At 43.3% G+C, this 16,138-nt stretch overlaps 1 protein-coding gene across 1 annotated transcript; it reads right to left on the bottom strand.

The window, feature by feature from the left end:
• Window positions 1–437: 437 nt before the first annotated feature.
• On the bottom strand, window positions 438–15,629 carry LOC115097018 (transmembrane emp24 domain-containing protein 10-like). The gene is made up of 5 exons (XM_029612416.1): window positions 15,325–15,629; window positions 6,503–6,623; window positions 3,060–3,133; window positions 2,337–2,463; window positions 438–950 (listed from the first exon to the last, which is right to left on the bottom strand). The coding sequence occupies exons 1-5, from the start codon at window positions 15,508–15,510 to the stop codon at window positions 829–831; spliced, it is 630 nt and encodes a 209-aa protein (XP_029468276.1). The 5' UTR covers window positions 15,511–15,629; the 3' UTR covers window positions 438–828.
• Between the last annotated feature and the right edge of the window lie 509 nt (window positions 15,630–16,138).

Here is a 16,138-nt window from a genome sequence, read left to right as displayed (position 1 = left end):
AAAGTTTTTTTTATTATTTAAAGTTGCAAAAGTCTTACCCCCACCCCCACCCTTCTTGTACCAATTCACAAGTCAAACTAATTACCCACCAAGGGGGAGGGAAGTGGCCAAGAATCCATTCCAGGCGGGGTAAAGAAATTGGTCCTGCGTTTTCCTCATGCTGATTGCTAATTGGCACTTTTAAGGCATGCAATCAAAAATATCTTAATCTTCATCAATTAATTTCAGACTGTAGATCAAAAACTGAATTTTTATTTTGTTGCTACATCAGGAACAGCCATTTTGTGCCAGCGATGCTAACACATGACCTATTTCCCCCTATCGAATTGGAGCAAGCTATGACAGATCAGTTGCAGCACAAAATGGCCGTCCCCAGCAACTGCAGTCCCTCTTCGCCATAAGTGTCCACAGGCAGGTCAGGTTCCTTGTATTTCCTCTTGTGCAGCGTGCCCTGGCTTTCCTCTGTCTTTTTTTTTTTTTTTTTTTTACTTGTGTCTGTTTGGGATAAACCCATGAGGAGGACTTTCAGCCTCATTTTCAGGGGATTCAGAGTAACTAGCGATGAATCTAGCCAGTCCCTCTCCTGTAGAATCAGCTAGTACCATTAACCAACTCCATGGGGTTTAGCAGGGACGGGCACCCACAGCCAATTTCTTTACCTGCTCGCCTGGGTAAGTATTCTGGCCCATTCCCCATACCCTAATGATCATGAGTGAGAAATTCCTGCAATACAATTGGTTTCCAATAGTAGTGACATCACAGGGCAGTCTTGTCGTCAGTGGAGGATCCCTGAGAGCGCTGTAACAATGGTGAAAGAACCGCGCTGCCTCACTCAATCAGCTTCTTTGCCTTGAAGAAGCGGCGCAGGTAGAAGACCTGCCAGGTGGCCAGGCCCACAAGACACAGCATGGAGAACATGCTGAAGTACAGCACCCGCAGGCTGGTGGACTCTGCAGAAAGGAAAGCAAAGAGCCTATGGGTTGGGTAATTACCAATAGTTAATACCCCTGGGCTGTACTCCTGATGTGCAAAGAGCAATCCTTACCCTATCTGGGTTCTCAATAATTTATTTAAATTTACCTGCCAGTAACTATCACTTTGCTATGCAGAGGGGCAGTTACCAGCAGGTGACATCCTAGTCTGGAAGATCTCTTAACTTTAGGCCTTTAAGCCAGACGGGGCATTAACTGGAAATACATAACAACATAGTAAATTAAGGCAGGTAACAGATCAAAATAGCCAAACTAGGATAGAAGATGTGTCTTTAAAGTCCCATGTTCAACCCAACACCAATTTTGTGCCTCTACTCCTTCCCCATCTCTTTTAGCTGATCTCTTAACCCTTTTCCAACCATGGTCTTCCACATCGGTCCTGCATGTCTAAATTCCGTTAAAAGTGGTCTCTTACAACACCACTTCAGGCCTTGTCATCTTATTCCCAAATTTTGTTATAATCCCCACAGCCACCCACATTAGTGAGCCTGTTGTCCAAAACATCCAGCCTCCCCCTGCTCATAGAAGTTTGGATTTTAACCATGGACCCTCCACGCGGGTTACCCCAAACCATTCTGGAAGCACAGTGCTGTCGTACCACTGCTCTTTAGAGTCTGTGCTGGTTACGCCAATGCTTTATTGAAAGCCTGATGCAGTCATACTACTGCTATTTTGGGTTGTAACTGCCAAGGAATTACTGCTCTACTATCTAACATGTTTATTTTTACTGGGGCAAGATGGGAGAGTTTACAAGAGCCATTCTAGATATTTTAAATTAATTCACTGCCATAGCATCTTCAGCCAAGACATTCAGCAAAAGCTAGATGGAAAATGCAAGGCAAGACAAGGAGTAGCCAAGAGACATGGCAGGCTCTGGATACCAGGGAGAGAGGAAGGCAGATCCAAAAACAAAAGGGTAGAGGGAGAAAGAAGACATGGCAGAGGCAAAAAATAATAAAACTGGAATTCAGAAGACCTGGAAGTGGAAAGGAAGTCTGATGGGCAAAGAAGATCCTCCGTAGTGGGAGAGCGAGAGGTCAAGCCCAGCACAGGAACATAGAAATGGAGAAGCAAGAGGTTAAGCCTGGGAGAGATACAATGGATCCTTAGCAGTAACGGAGCAAGGGGTGAAGCTTGGAAAGGTATAGAGGATCCTCAGTGGTGAGGGAGGAGGTAAAGCCCAGTGCAGAGGGTCCTCAGTGGTAGAGATACGATGGATAGACCCCAGGACAAACACAGAATATCATCAATAGAGGGGTGGGGGAGGAAGGGGAAGGGGTAAAGTCCAGGACAGATACAGGGGCTCCCTCTGCCGTCATATTTTGTGTTTCCATCCGCACTAACCATTGGTGTCTCTCATCTCCTCTTCCCGCTGCTTCATGTATGCAAAGTCCTTCACAATAGATTCAGAAAGATCCTCCAGTCGCCTCAGCTCTACCTCCAGTGGCTTCAGCTTCTCAGCTTTCGCAATCTGAGAAGCAAACAGCGTGTGAAAAGAGCCTCAGATCCTGCAGCTCCAAGTGAAGAGGGAACTAGAAATTGCTGTCCCTGGGCAAACAGCACCCTCACCTTCCCCCTTAGCACATTCAAATGTTGAAACACACTAGCAGACTCGCATGCATTATATGGGCAAGGCAAAGGTTTCTGGCAATGGTCTGCACCATTACCAACATATGCATTAGTTAGGTAAGGTTTCACATCTAGATTTGTTAATCTGGATGAACTCCCCTTCTGTTCAAACTGGAAAACTACCCCAGGATTTCATGTGACCCGATTAGGCTAGGACTCAATTTTTGATTAGTCAATTTGGATTCATTCTTCTACTGTTCACACACGCAAACTACTTTCAAGATTAAATGAACATCAGTTTCCTGATGTGTCCATTTACTGGAGGCAACCAACACATTCCATTTACATACATTTAATCCAGCTTTAGCAGTCTGTTTCTTTACTAATCCAGGAGGGAAACTGCCTCCCTGGGTAGGATCAGTTACGTCACATTAATGTGCAATACATTTGTTTGCTGGGTAACCCACTCCCACGGGCGAAGAGGGAAGCTGTACTCACGTCCTCGTAATTCTGTGCTTCAACTCCATGTTTAACACTGAGCATGACCAGCTGGTCAGGCACCCGAAAATTTCCTGAAAACACCAGCAAAACAATTATCTTTAAAAGTTCACAGGTGACATCTCTCTCACCAATTCATTGTTTACAGACCAGCAGCATGAAATCAATGGCTCCATTTCATTCTGCTACCCCAGTCCAGGTGGTTTATGTCCCCTTACCAGCAGATGGAGGAAGATACACAAACTTCCTCCGACGACATGGCCACTGCACAGAGGTGGTGCAGCACAGAGAATCACCTCACCCTCCATTGCCTCAGGTACAGACTTAGACTGCAAGCCCTCTGGGGACAGGAAAATATCTACAGTACCTGAACGGAATCTGCTTGGAAGTGCACTAAAGGCAGAATATGAATCAAGGAAAGAAAGATTCTCTGTCTCCAGAGTACAGTACTGGTTCCTCCAGCAGGGAGAGCCCCATTGATTGAAAGAGCTCCCAGAGGGGACCTGATCGAGCCTTGTGGTGTAAGATGTTCTCCTGTTTTACAAAAAAATAAAAAAAGGGAGAATCCTTGGTGCTGGACTTCAAGCAATTTAAAGAGGCTCCTTCTGATGCCCTTTCCACCCCTTCTCCCAGTTTCCCTGTCCGGTATCCTAAAATGAAACCATTGACCGTGGCAAGGAGGAAAGCCGCTGCACAGAAGGCCTCCATGTCTGGCTGAGATAGTTTTTCCTGCTTGTTTGGGGAATTGCCTGCAGGGGGGGAGGGGTTGAATCGCGGCAGCCATCCTGTGCTGTAGTGCACATCCAGTGGAGATGGATAATTCTGACCACAACCGCAGTTTCAATGTTTGTTGTTCCAAAAAAAAAAAAAAAAAGTCAGCTTCTGTTGCCAGGGATTTTTTATTTTTTTTTTGCTACGGTCTGTGCATGTGCTGAAGCTGGTTCTGGACTATTGCAATCACTCTGGCTGCAGGGAAAAGCTCTTTGGCTGAGCAGCAGTCGGAGCTTTCTCCAGGGAAGACTTTTTTTTTGGCTGTTTTGGCGGGAGCTTCGGCCTTTCTCCTGTGGGAGCCTCAAGCATGCAGAAACCTCAATCAGATAAGGCAAAGGTTTTTACGGATCCTTCACTGTTAGATCATGTGGAAAACCTCAGGATAGGGCAGTGTTCCCCAGTCCTCTCTTGGAGGCACACCTAACCAGCTGAGTTTTCAAAATATCCATAATGAATACGCATGAGATTTGCATACATTGTAGACCCAGGGTATGCAAATCTATCTCATGCATATTCATTGTGGTAATCCTGAAAACCTGACTGGTTAGCTGTGCTTCCAGAAGAGGAGTGGGCATCACTAGGATAGGGATAATTTGGATACATCTAAGAATTTTAAGAATTTGTCCCCAGTTTTCTTCTTTACAACATAAAGTCTTTCATGCCATTCAAAAAGCGGATGGCAAACGCAGGTCCTCGCCTGGGCCTAGTAAGGTTCTCTCTGGGGAGCCAGGGTCTTGCCAAGGGCATCAGGGGGTCTTCAGAGTCTCTTTCCAATTCTGGAGGAAGTGCGCCGACTAATATACACATTTTTCTCATAGACAAGACCCCAGCATTAGTTGTTCAGTTAGTGCCCTGTCTCAGGATGGCAGACTCCAAGGAAAAGGAGGTGCCCATGTCAGACCCTATCATCAAGGGGGGGGGGGGGGGGGGGCGGTAAATCCACCACCACCTTCCTTTGCACTCTGAAGTGAGAGAGAGAGAGAGTGATTGATGAGTGGCAGGGTCCTGAGAGCGTTCAAGGGTGTGTTTACAATCTGCCCAAGTTGCATCTTCTGTCCCTGGACGCAGTTCAGCATTTGTTTCAAGTTCCTCAGATGGATGCAATTATAACTGTGGTGATCATTCATACAGAGTTCCCAGTAGAGAGCAGCATTTTTCATAAAGTTCCTTAGGTTTGGAGGACTGCCTTACTAGCAGATGCACTGCATGACTGGCTCCAGACTTCTTCCCAATCAGTGATCTCCCTCCTTGGTGGCCAGTTTGGGAAAACTGCTGTTTGGAGATCTGGAGTAGTTAATTAAGAGATTGGGGGTTCCAGAGCCACAGGTACTTCCCGGGGACAGGATCTCAGTTCCTTAACCACCCTAACAGAGGCTGGGTTCAGTTTGGGACTCTAGATGCCTTAGGACCAAACAGTCCAATTCCTACTCTTTTCATGGCTCTTGGGGCTCCATTCCTTTTGTGTCTTCCGCAAGCCTAAGTCTATCCCAATTTCTCTCTCAGGAGCCGGTCAAGCCTCTCCATGAGGTATGACAGATTCACTCACTGGGCCTCCCAGCAGGTGGCCACTTAGAGTGCACCCAAATAAGTGGCCAGTCCAGTGACCAGTCCAGAACCCTGCTGGGAAGTAGGACTTCTTTTGCAGATGTAGAATATATATGTATGTGTATATATCATAATATATTTCATAATAGCTTGTAGTTTATTATAGATTACCCGTTCATTATTCACAATGTGTTCCATGTAAACCGCCTCCCCGGCGATAGTTATCCATGTTAAATGTGAACCGGAGTGATATGTATTGTATACAGGAACTTCCGGTATATAAAAACCCTAAATAAATAAATAAATAAATATATATATATATATATCTCTAGAAGTCTGTTTTTATTTCCAGTCCTCTCTTTAGGGCTTGTTTTTTTCTTCTCCAACATTTTGGACAGTTGTATTGTGTAGAAAGCACTTCTCTTCATCTGTTTGAAGTTTGTCATCCTTAATCTGATGACTTAGTTTGTTTTTCAGTGCTTTGTTCAGGGAATATTGGCTTCCCTCAATGCTGCACCACCTTTATGTAGTGGCAATGAGGTCACAGAGGACGTTTGTGTACTCTGCCTTCATCTACTGGTAAGGGGGACATAAACCACCTGTACAGACTCAACTGGACTTGTATAGCCGGATTCATGGAAAGAAAATTAACAGGTAAAAATGTCTCCATACTGCAGGAATAAAAGAAAACCTCCTGCCTCTCACCTCCCAACATCTTGGGCTTTGTAAACCCCTTTCTTCTCAGCACGAACAGAGTCTGTTGATGTGAACTTAAGTGGGAACCTGATTATTCAGCTAAAATGGAATGGCCTTTGGGAATGCATGATGATGGCAGTCAAAGTAACTCAAGTGTAGATTATAAGTTAGCTTACTTCATTAGGCAGAGCACATCCTGAATTTCCTAGTTTCTCTCTGCAGTACACAAATATGTTAAAAAAAATAAACAAACAGAAAATAAAAAAAAGATTTTTTAACCAAGTGGCCAAACAAATAAGCTCGGGAAGTCACAGAGCAGAACACAGAGGTTTCCATGATATACGGTGACTTGTATTACAGGCATGGTGTGGCAGGGGACATGTATGATCTGGAAGAGAGACAATAGTTGGAGAGGAGGGGCTTGCACCCACCTGAGTGCATTTTGCTTTCAAAGCAGATCTCGTAGATCTCATAGTCATCTGTCGTGAAGGCAAACTTGCCCTTCTTAGCATCCTCCTTGGAGTACAGAATGTGACCGGATGAATCGGTCACCTGCAAAAGAGAAAGACACACAGAAATAATATTTCCCAAAGCTAAGAGAGACCATCAAAGACTTCCCACAAAAGAATGAGTAGGAAAACCTCTGTATTATCATAGAAGAAACAGCAGATATAACAGTGAAATGTCATACCCTGTGATCAGGCCAGAGACAATACTGATTTGCACCAGAACTCGGGAATCATCTCTCTTATTTTTCTAATTCTTCCCTGTTCCTACTTTGTGTATTATTTTGGCAACACCTGGATAAACTGTTAAGACAAGAAATTCTCTTGAATGTGAATCAGAGATGAACAGAGGTACTGTAACAGAGGGGCTATCCCTGAAACATTAGAAAGGATGAGAAGTGATCTAAGAAAGTTTGGCTGCTAGGATTCACTGCCAATAAGTGCAGAGTAATGCCTTGGGTGCAGAAATCAAAATGAGCCCAAGTGTGATAGGGGGCAAGAGATTGATGCGTATGGAGTAGGAGAGACACCTCAGGGCAATAGGTGTCCAATGATCTGAAGGTGGTGAAGCAATGTGACAAGGTGGTGACTAGGGCCAGAGGGATGTTGGGTTGAATAAAAAGATAGAGATAAGTTACAAGAGGGTCCAGAGGAAGGCAACCAAAATGTTGTGGGGTCTGAACCAAAAGACATAGTTCAGAATTAAAAACCTAAATATGTAGATTCAAGGGGTTAAAGGGGCTCTTAGGGAAGATAAGGCCATTGCAGAAAGACTAAATGAATTCTTTGCTTCCGTGTTTACTAATGAGGATGTTGGGGAGATACCAGTTCCAGAGATGGTTTTCAGGGGTGATGAGTCAGATGAACCTGGAAGATGTGGCAGGCCAGATTGACCAACTACAGAATAGCAAATCACCTGGACCAGATAGTATGCACCCCAGGGGTTTGAAAAAACTCAAAAATGAAATTTCAGATCTATTAGTTAAAATGTGTAACCTATCTCTAAAATCATCCATTGGACCTGAAGACTGGCCAATGTAACCCCTATAGTTAAAAAGGGCTCCAGGGGTGATCCGGGTAACTATAGACCAGTGAGCCTGACTTCAGTGCTGAGAAAAATAGCGGAAACTAGTCTAAAGAGCAAAATCCCAGAGCATACAGAAAGACATGGTTTAATGGAACATAGTCAACATGGAACATAGGTCTCTGTGAAATCTCTCCCCTCCCGGCCGGCCTCAACGCCGATAACGCGGCAGACATTGAAAAAAAGTGAAAATTCAAAGCTTCCTAAAAGAAAAGCAAAAAGCGAAAAATAAGTGAATCGCGCCAAAAATGCTAAGCCCCGCCTACTACAACAGCGCCTCCAATCAGGTACCAGCCCTGTGGGGCTTTAAATTTAGACACACCTTTGACGCCGAAGGAGCGCGACAAAGGGGCCTGCCCCTTTGTCTCGCCCCTTCGGCTCAGCCCCGAGTCTACATCTTGGTCTTTGGTCCGATTCTATAAATCCTTACCATCTTTCTCTGCCCACCTACCAACTCATACAACATAACATCAGCACCAACAATTCAAAGCACAAACATCACCAAAGAACGGCTTTAATATTCAAGCCCCAGCTACCAAGCCAACTTTACAACGAAAGCTCGCGGAATTTCCAGAATTGCCAGCAGACTCCTCAGAGGAACTTTAAACATCTCATTATACATCCTCCCAACGCCACCAGGTCTGCTTCCGCTTAACATTCGCCCATCATTCTCCGGACTGCACTCGCCCATCACTCTCCGGACTGCACTCGCCCATCACTCTCCGGACTGCACTCGCCCAACACACGCCCATCATACATCCAGCACGCTTCTAACATTATTCGCCCAGCACTCTTCAAACCGCATTCGTCCAGCTCTCTCCAGACAGCATTCGCCTAACACTCCTTTCTGACCGTAACGATTCCTACAGTCTTCCACTTCAACCAATTACATCCCAACATGCACCCCCTCACAATTCCCATCATCCACAATCCCAAATGGAGAATACCAAAGCCCCCTACCCCCCCTCATCACAATCGTCAACAGAGGCTCAGGCCCATCTTGCTGACACCTGTCACTCAATTCCTTGGACTAACTCTTTTCTCACTCACTTTGATTAATGCACAATCGATCGCCAAGAAAAGTCATATATTCAACGACTACCTATCCGATACAAAACCTGACATCTGTGCTATCACAGAAACCTGGTTAAAACCCTCCGACACTGCACTAATAAATCAGCTACCCATACAGGAGTACGATGTTCTCTCTATTCCCAGACCCAAAAAAAGAGGAGCCAAAAAAACACTGGGTCTGACATTACAGACTTCCAACAACATATCAAAGATTGAATTTGCCCTATTCAACTCAAAACATCTGACGGTCGGCCTAATTTATGCTCCCCCCGGAATACTGGAAGCAGACCCATCATCCATCATAGAACTTACAGCAAAACACCTAAATTCCAGAAAACCTACCATCCTCATGGGAGATTTTAATCTGCACGTAGATATCCAACCTCATTCTACCAACTGTAAAACTCTTCTCTCCTCTCTCAACAATATGGGTTTCAGACAAATAGTGACTGAACCTACCCACAAAGCAGGCCATACGCTGGACCTTATATTCATAAATGAAGGTATCACAACCCACACCACTCCAACTTGCACTCCAATACCTTGGTCAGACCATAGAATTATATCATCGGTATTAAAAATAAAAGAACTTCCACCACAATCCACACAACCAATAACTATATCGTTTAGGAAACAGTGCTCAGGAGACCAACTCAGTGAACACCTGGCCAAGGAACTTGAACACCTAGACCTTTCCGACGTAAACTCAGCAACTTCATCATGGACCAACATCACTAAAAAGGTTGCAGATCAAATTTGCCCCATGACAACTAAATCCATCAATCCAAACAAAGACAACAGGAGACCCTGGTTCACACCGGAGCTAAAAAATCATAAACACGAGTTGAGATGCAAGGAACAAAACTGGTGAAAAAACCCATCTTCAACCACCCTCCTCATCTACAAATCATGCCTTAACTCATACAGAAACAACATCAACACAACAAAGAGAATATTCTTCTCCAAAAAAATCCACCACCTCATTTTTGATTCAAGAGCTCTTTTCTCCTTTGTATCAACCCTCACAAAACCCCCGGCACCTACCATTCCAGACGATCAAGCACTCAATAAAGCGAACGAACTGGCAGACTTCTTCGACAACAAAATCACCTCACTCCTAGCCCCCCTCAAGGGACCATCTACACATCCAATACATGTAATCAACCTCAGCCCCCAATCATCGCAATCAACCGCCCAACAAACACCACACTCAACCGCTCAACATCCACCACTCCCAACAGATCAACAACCATCACACCCAAATGTCAAACAACCCAACACTTCACTACCAGTGCTCAACACTTTTGAACTCACATCCTCTTTAGAAATAGAGAATATTCTCAAAAAGATAAAACCATCCTCCCATCCATCAGACCATATTCCATCCAACAAATTGAGTCTGATCACCAACACCATAGCCAAACCTTTAACAGACATCATTAACTGCTCCTTCACCCAAGGACATGTCCCGAACCAACTCAAGTTAGCCATGCTCAAGCCGATCCTCAAAAAACCTAACTTACCTACCACAGACCCAGCTAACTTTAGACCCATAGCAAACCTCCCTTTCATTGCCAAAGTTATGGAGAAAGTTGTAAACAAATAACTTACTGAATATCTTAACGAAAACAATATCCTCGCCTCAAACCAATTTGGCTTTCGTAAGACTATGAACACCGAATCATTATTAACATCATTATCCGACACTATCATTTTCAACCTAGAAAAGGGCCAACCTTGCCTCCTCGCTCTCCTGGATCTCTCATCAGCGTTTGATACCGTAAACCACTCATGCCTCCTGCAACGCCTAATAGACATCGGCATTACAGGAGTAGCTTTTAACTGGTTCAAATCGTTTTTGGAGAACAGATCATACAAGGTCAAGATAAATAACAAAGAGTCCCATACCATCGAATCCAAGAGGGGGGTACCACAAGGATCATCCCTCTCCCCGACTCTTTTCAACATTTATCTGCTCCCGCTCTGTCAACTTCTCACCCTTAAGCTAAGACATTACCTATACGCGGATGATATTCAAATCCTCATCACCTATAGAAGATTCCCTACACAAAGCTATATCATACTGGAATAAATGTCTGTCAGCTATCAACAATCTACTCACCAGCATCAACTTGGTTCTAAACAAAAACAAAACTGAAATCCTCATTATAGCACCGGAAAACTATACCCCCTCCTCACATTCTAACACTAATCAACATCCGGACACTGCAGGGCTCTCCACCACGCAACAAGTTAGAGACCTGGGAGTCATCATAGACAGCAGACTCAATCTCAACAAATTCGTCAACACAACAAAAGAATGTTTCTTTAAACTTCAAACATTAAAGAAACTCAAACCACTCCTCCTATACAGAGACTTCCGCATGGTTCTACAAGCCATCATTCTCACTAAGCTGGATTACTGTAACTCTCTCCTCCTAGGCCTACCAGCATGCACCATCAAACCACTTCAGATGGTCCTGAACGCCTCTGCAAGAATTCTATCAAATGCCAAAAAAAGAGATCATATCACCCCAATCCTCCACCATCTCCACTGGCTTCCGATTAAATTCAGGATCCAGTTCAAGTCTTTAATGATGATACATAAGGCCTTACACAACATCGCACCTCTCAACCTAACATTTCAAATTCAACTACACACATCCGTGAAACCAACCAGAAGCGCCTATCAGAACAGACTAATCACACAACCGGCGAAATCCGTTCTGAGGAAACGTGCATTATCCACAGCAGGCCCTTCACTTTGGAACTCGCTCCCTCCAGACCTTCGTCTGGAACCATGCCACTCTACATTTAAAAAGAAACTTAAGACTTGGCTGTTCAAACAAGCTTTCCCCTAGAGCCAAGAACACGAAGAAAAGTAACCTACTTCGATTAATTTGTACAATGTAAAAACTTGTTTACTTAATTTTCAATGTTCAATGTAAAAACTCCTGTTTTATTCTTATTCTGTTCTATGTAAACCGCTAAATGTAGCGACAGTTACTGTTCCTTGTGAACCGGGGTGATATGTATATTATACAGGAACCTCCGGTATATAAATCATTTAAATAAATAAATAAATAAACATGGATTTACCCAAGGGAAGCCTTGCCTAACAAATCTGCTTCATTTTTCTGAAGAGTTTAATAAACATGTGGATAAGGTGAACCGGTAGATGTAGTGTATTTGGATTTTCAGAAGGCATTTGCAAAGTCCCTCATGAGAGGCTTCTAAGAAAACTAAAAAGTAATGGGATATGAGGCGATGTCCTTTCGTGAATTACAAATTGGTTAAAAGACAGGAAACAGAGTAGGATTAAATGGTCAAATTTCACAATGGAAAAAGGTAAACAGTGGAGTGCCTCAGGGATCTGTACTTGGAGCAGTGCTTTGCAATATATTTATAAATGATCTGGAAAGGAATACGACAAGTGAGGTAATCAAATTTGCAGATGACACAAAATAAGAGTAGTTAAATCACAAGCGGATTGTGATACATTACAGGAGGACCTTGCAAGACTGGAAGATTGGGCATCCAAATGGCAGATGAAATTTAATGTGGACAAGTGCAAGGTGATGCATATAGGAAAAAATAACCCAAGCTGTAATTATACAATGTTAGGTGCCATATTAAGAGCTACCACCCAGGTAAAATATCTAGGCATCACAGTGGATAATACATTGAAATCGCCAGCTCAGTGTGCTTCTGCAGTCAAAAAAACAAACAGAATGTTAGGAATTATTAGGAAGGGAATGGTGAACAAAACAGAAAGTCTCAATGCCTCTGTATCGCTCTATGGTGAGACCGCACCTGGAGTACTGTGTACATTTCTTGTCGCTGCATCTCAAAAGAGAGAGATACACTTGCACTGGAAAAGGTACAGAGAAAGGCGATCAAAATTTATTTATTTATTTGATTTTATATACCACGGTTCCTGTATGAGATACAGATTGCCTCGGTTTACAGTAAACATTAACTTTGCTCGTAGGCCGTACATAGAACAAAAGAAAACAAGAACAGTAGGAAACTTAAAGGGATTGAAATGGATCCCCTATGAGGAAAGGCTAAAGAGGTTAGGGCTGTTCAGCTTGAAGAAGCGATGGCTGAGGGGGGGGATCTGATAGAGATCTACAAAATCATGAGAGGTCTAGAACGGGTAAAACGTGAATCAGTTATTTACTCTTTCGGATAACAGAAGGAGTAGGGGGCACGCCATAAAGTTAGCAAGTAGCACATTTAAAACTAATCTGAGAAAATGATTTTTCATTCAACGTACAATTAAGCTATGGAATTTGCCAGAGGATGTGGTTAGGGAGTTAGTGTAGGTGGGTTTGGATAAGTTCTTGGAGAAGTCCATTAACTGCTATTAATCAAACTAACTTAGGGAATAGCCACTGCTATTACTGGCATTAGTAGCATGGGATCTACTTAATGTTTTAGGTAATTGTAACCTAGATTAGCCACTGTTGGAAATAGGTTGAGGAGCTTGAAGGAACCTTGGTCTGACCCAGTATGACAACTTCTTATGTTCTAGAGGAGAGACAGGGGAATGATATAGACTTTTAAATACTAGAAATGTGCATCGTTTTTTATGTTCATGTCGTTCTTCATTTTTTGGCCGCCATGGAAAATGTCGGGTTTTTTCGGTTCGGGTCTTTTTTTTCACAAAAAATCGATTTTTAGTTAGTGCGTGCTAACAAAAACCGTTAGATTTTGTTACTTTTTGTTAGCGCGCACTAGCGCGACTGCGCACGCATGTTATAAAATCGGGCATAGATCATTACCAGCTGCTCCTTCATACACCCTATACAAAAGTAGCTTCTGCTTTATTTTATGGATCCACAGTATGCTCCTTTCACCCAAGGATGGTGTCCCTTCTCCTGAATGCAAATATCTAACGTCTCTTCTAAGGAAGACAATAAACAAAGGCATTTCTGCAGCAAAAACACTTTCTTACCCACAAAATGAACTGTCATTACTGCCCACCCCCTTTATTTTATGTTATCTGAATTATGGATGTTATTTTGTACCCTGCTAGGGGCAAGTATTTTGGACCAGTGGGATAGAGATATGCTTAAATAAATAAATAAATAATGTTATTCAACACCTCGCATACTTTTACCCATGGAATGCAGAGGCAGTCCCAGGGGCTTGAACAATTCGTATGGGGTGAATTTTCAAAACTTTACGCGAATATGTAGTAGCTACTCGTGTATTTCGTATTTTATGAACCTCAAAAACGTATGTGTATTTTCACTTTTGTGCACATGTATGCATGCAAAGAAAGGGGCAGTATAGGGGCAATCCGGGGTGGGGCAAACACATACATGTGTAAAAGACACAATGCACGTTCATCTGACAACTTAGCTGCATATTTTTACACCTGCTAATTATCTGGAGTAAGTGATATTAAACAAGTTTATTGTGAAGTACTGACCAGGTGGGAGATCCGAGTTAATTGGGGGGATTTCAGGCTGAAGAACCAGGAAGGTCTCGATGACCTGGAGAAGGACTGGGCAAACTAGTGGACTAATTGGTTAATTTCATTTACAAGTGTATGCTTTAAAACTGGCTGAATTACCTAAGTCCTGCTTTATTTTCAAGAGTATATTTTTAAACTAGGTCGGAAAAATACACGTGTTTAACGCATTGATATACATTCTTTCAATTCATTGCATGCGTGTAATCCTACATGTGCACATATGTTGCAGGGTAGAGACACGCTTATTTTATAGAATGCTTGTATATCATATGCGTGTGTTATAAAATACTTGCGTAGATCTGCTCTTGGCCATATACACGCTGCATCCATTTGTTTGAAAGTTATTCTTTCAATAAAAATAAAAACTATGTAAGCTGTTTTGTGCCAAAAAATTATGCCGAAGTTCACAAGTAAAATAAAACAGACATCTCCCAAAATGACAACAATGTAGAATGCCTGTACCGCACTGAAAATATGAGAGCATCTGAAGTGGTGACAGTGCTTAAGAAGAAAACTCAGTTGTTTCAAAAGACCCCGAAAGTCTCTGTAGCTACATCAGAAATTATTCCTTCATGGAAAGGATGGTAGGATGCAAGGAATGGCAAAAACAACAGAATTCAAGAAAGCCTGAGATAAGCACAGATGATACTTAGCTGCAAAGAAGAGAGAAAGCCAGAGATCAACTGAGGTGCAGGAATAAAACTGGGCCCAACAATCCTTCCCTGCCAACAGATTCTATGTTTTAATGACACCTTTTTATTGAACTAATGTAATACCTTTCTGACTGGCTGTCTAGGCTCTATTAAGTTTGTTCAATAAAAAAAAATTTTATCCTTTATTTCTACCTCTTCAAGTGCACTAGCACGGGAACTTGGAAACATTTTGGAAGAGCATCTGAATAACAATAGACGGTTCCCGTGTTAGCCCACTTGAAGAGGTAGAAATAAAGGGCAACAAAAAATAGGCGAGACCTTTTATTGAACTAATTTAATAGATACTAGTCAGCCAGTGGCAAATTTACCTCCATGGTATGATATGAGTATATGACATAATTTCACGGGATGACGTCACTATGAAGTGTCACGGCAGTGACGTCTTTGTTACCTGGAGGTGAGTTTCGAGGCCCGACTGCTCCGCCAGCTCGTACTCCCCAGTCACCAGCACATCCTTATGGATTTCCTCTTTCAGACACTTGCGGCTCTGCGCCGGCAGATGAAAGGAGATGGGGGCGACTCCCGGCACGCAGAGGGTCGGCAGCAGTACTAACAGGACAAAGCCGGGAAACTCCATGAGACCACGCTAAACAACGAAAGACTGAGCTACGGGCGGCGCCAGCACTTAAAACCTCTGCATAGCTAACGTGGCCTAGTGCCTGTGGCCCACCCAGCTTCCGCGTTCCAAACCTCCCTCTCGGCCGCGGCCATTCACCCTCGACGCGCTCCATCCAGCCAATGATCTCCCACCCTGACCGCCACGGTACAGGCTGAGCAGGCGCAACTCGCGGTTGGAACGCAGGAAGTGTGGGCTGGGTCAGGATACGTCACGCGTTCGCAAACACAGGGAAGAAAGAAACCTGCAAAGTTCCAAGCCTCGTTTCCGAACCATGACGGTGTCAGCGTAACCAAGGCGAATATGATTAGCATTAATGATTAGAGAACAATAATAATTTGCATTTTGTTTTCTTTATACAGGATATTAGTTTTATTGACTTGATATACCGCGGTTCCCTTACAAAACATAAAGTGGCGTACAATAAAAAGTAAAATAATAATTACAGTAAAAAAATAAAATTTAGGCATGGACATGTAGCCATCTCAGATAATAGTGAAAAGAAAGGAGAAACACCGCATGCTGTTCTCACTTTTCTCTCCTTCTGCCACCACACCCAGTCCTGTCTCCTCCTCTCCTATCCTTCTTT

Source organism: Rhinatrema bivittatum, chromosome 8, assembly GCF_901001135.1.
Source record: "Rhinatrema bivittatum chromosome 8, aRhiBiv1.1, whole genome shotgun sequence".
Taxonomy (NCBI): Eukaryota; Metazoa; Chordata; class Amphibia; order Gymnophiona; family Rhinatrematidae; genus Rhinatrema; species Rhinatrema bivittatum.
Note: the sequence above shows the minus strand (reverse complement) of the source record. Positions and strands in the feature narration are given on the sequence as shown.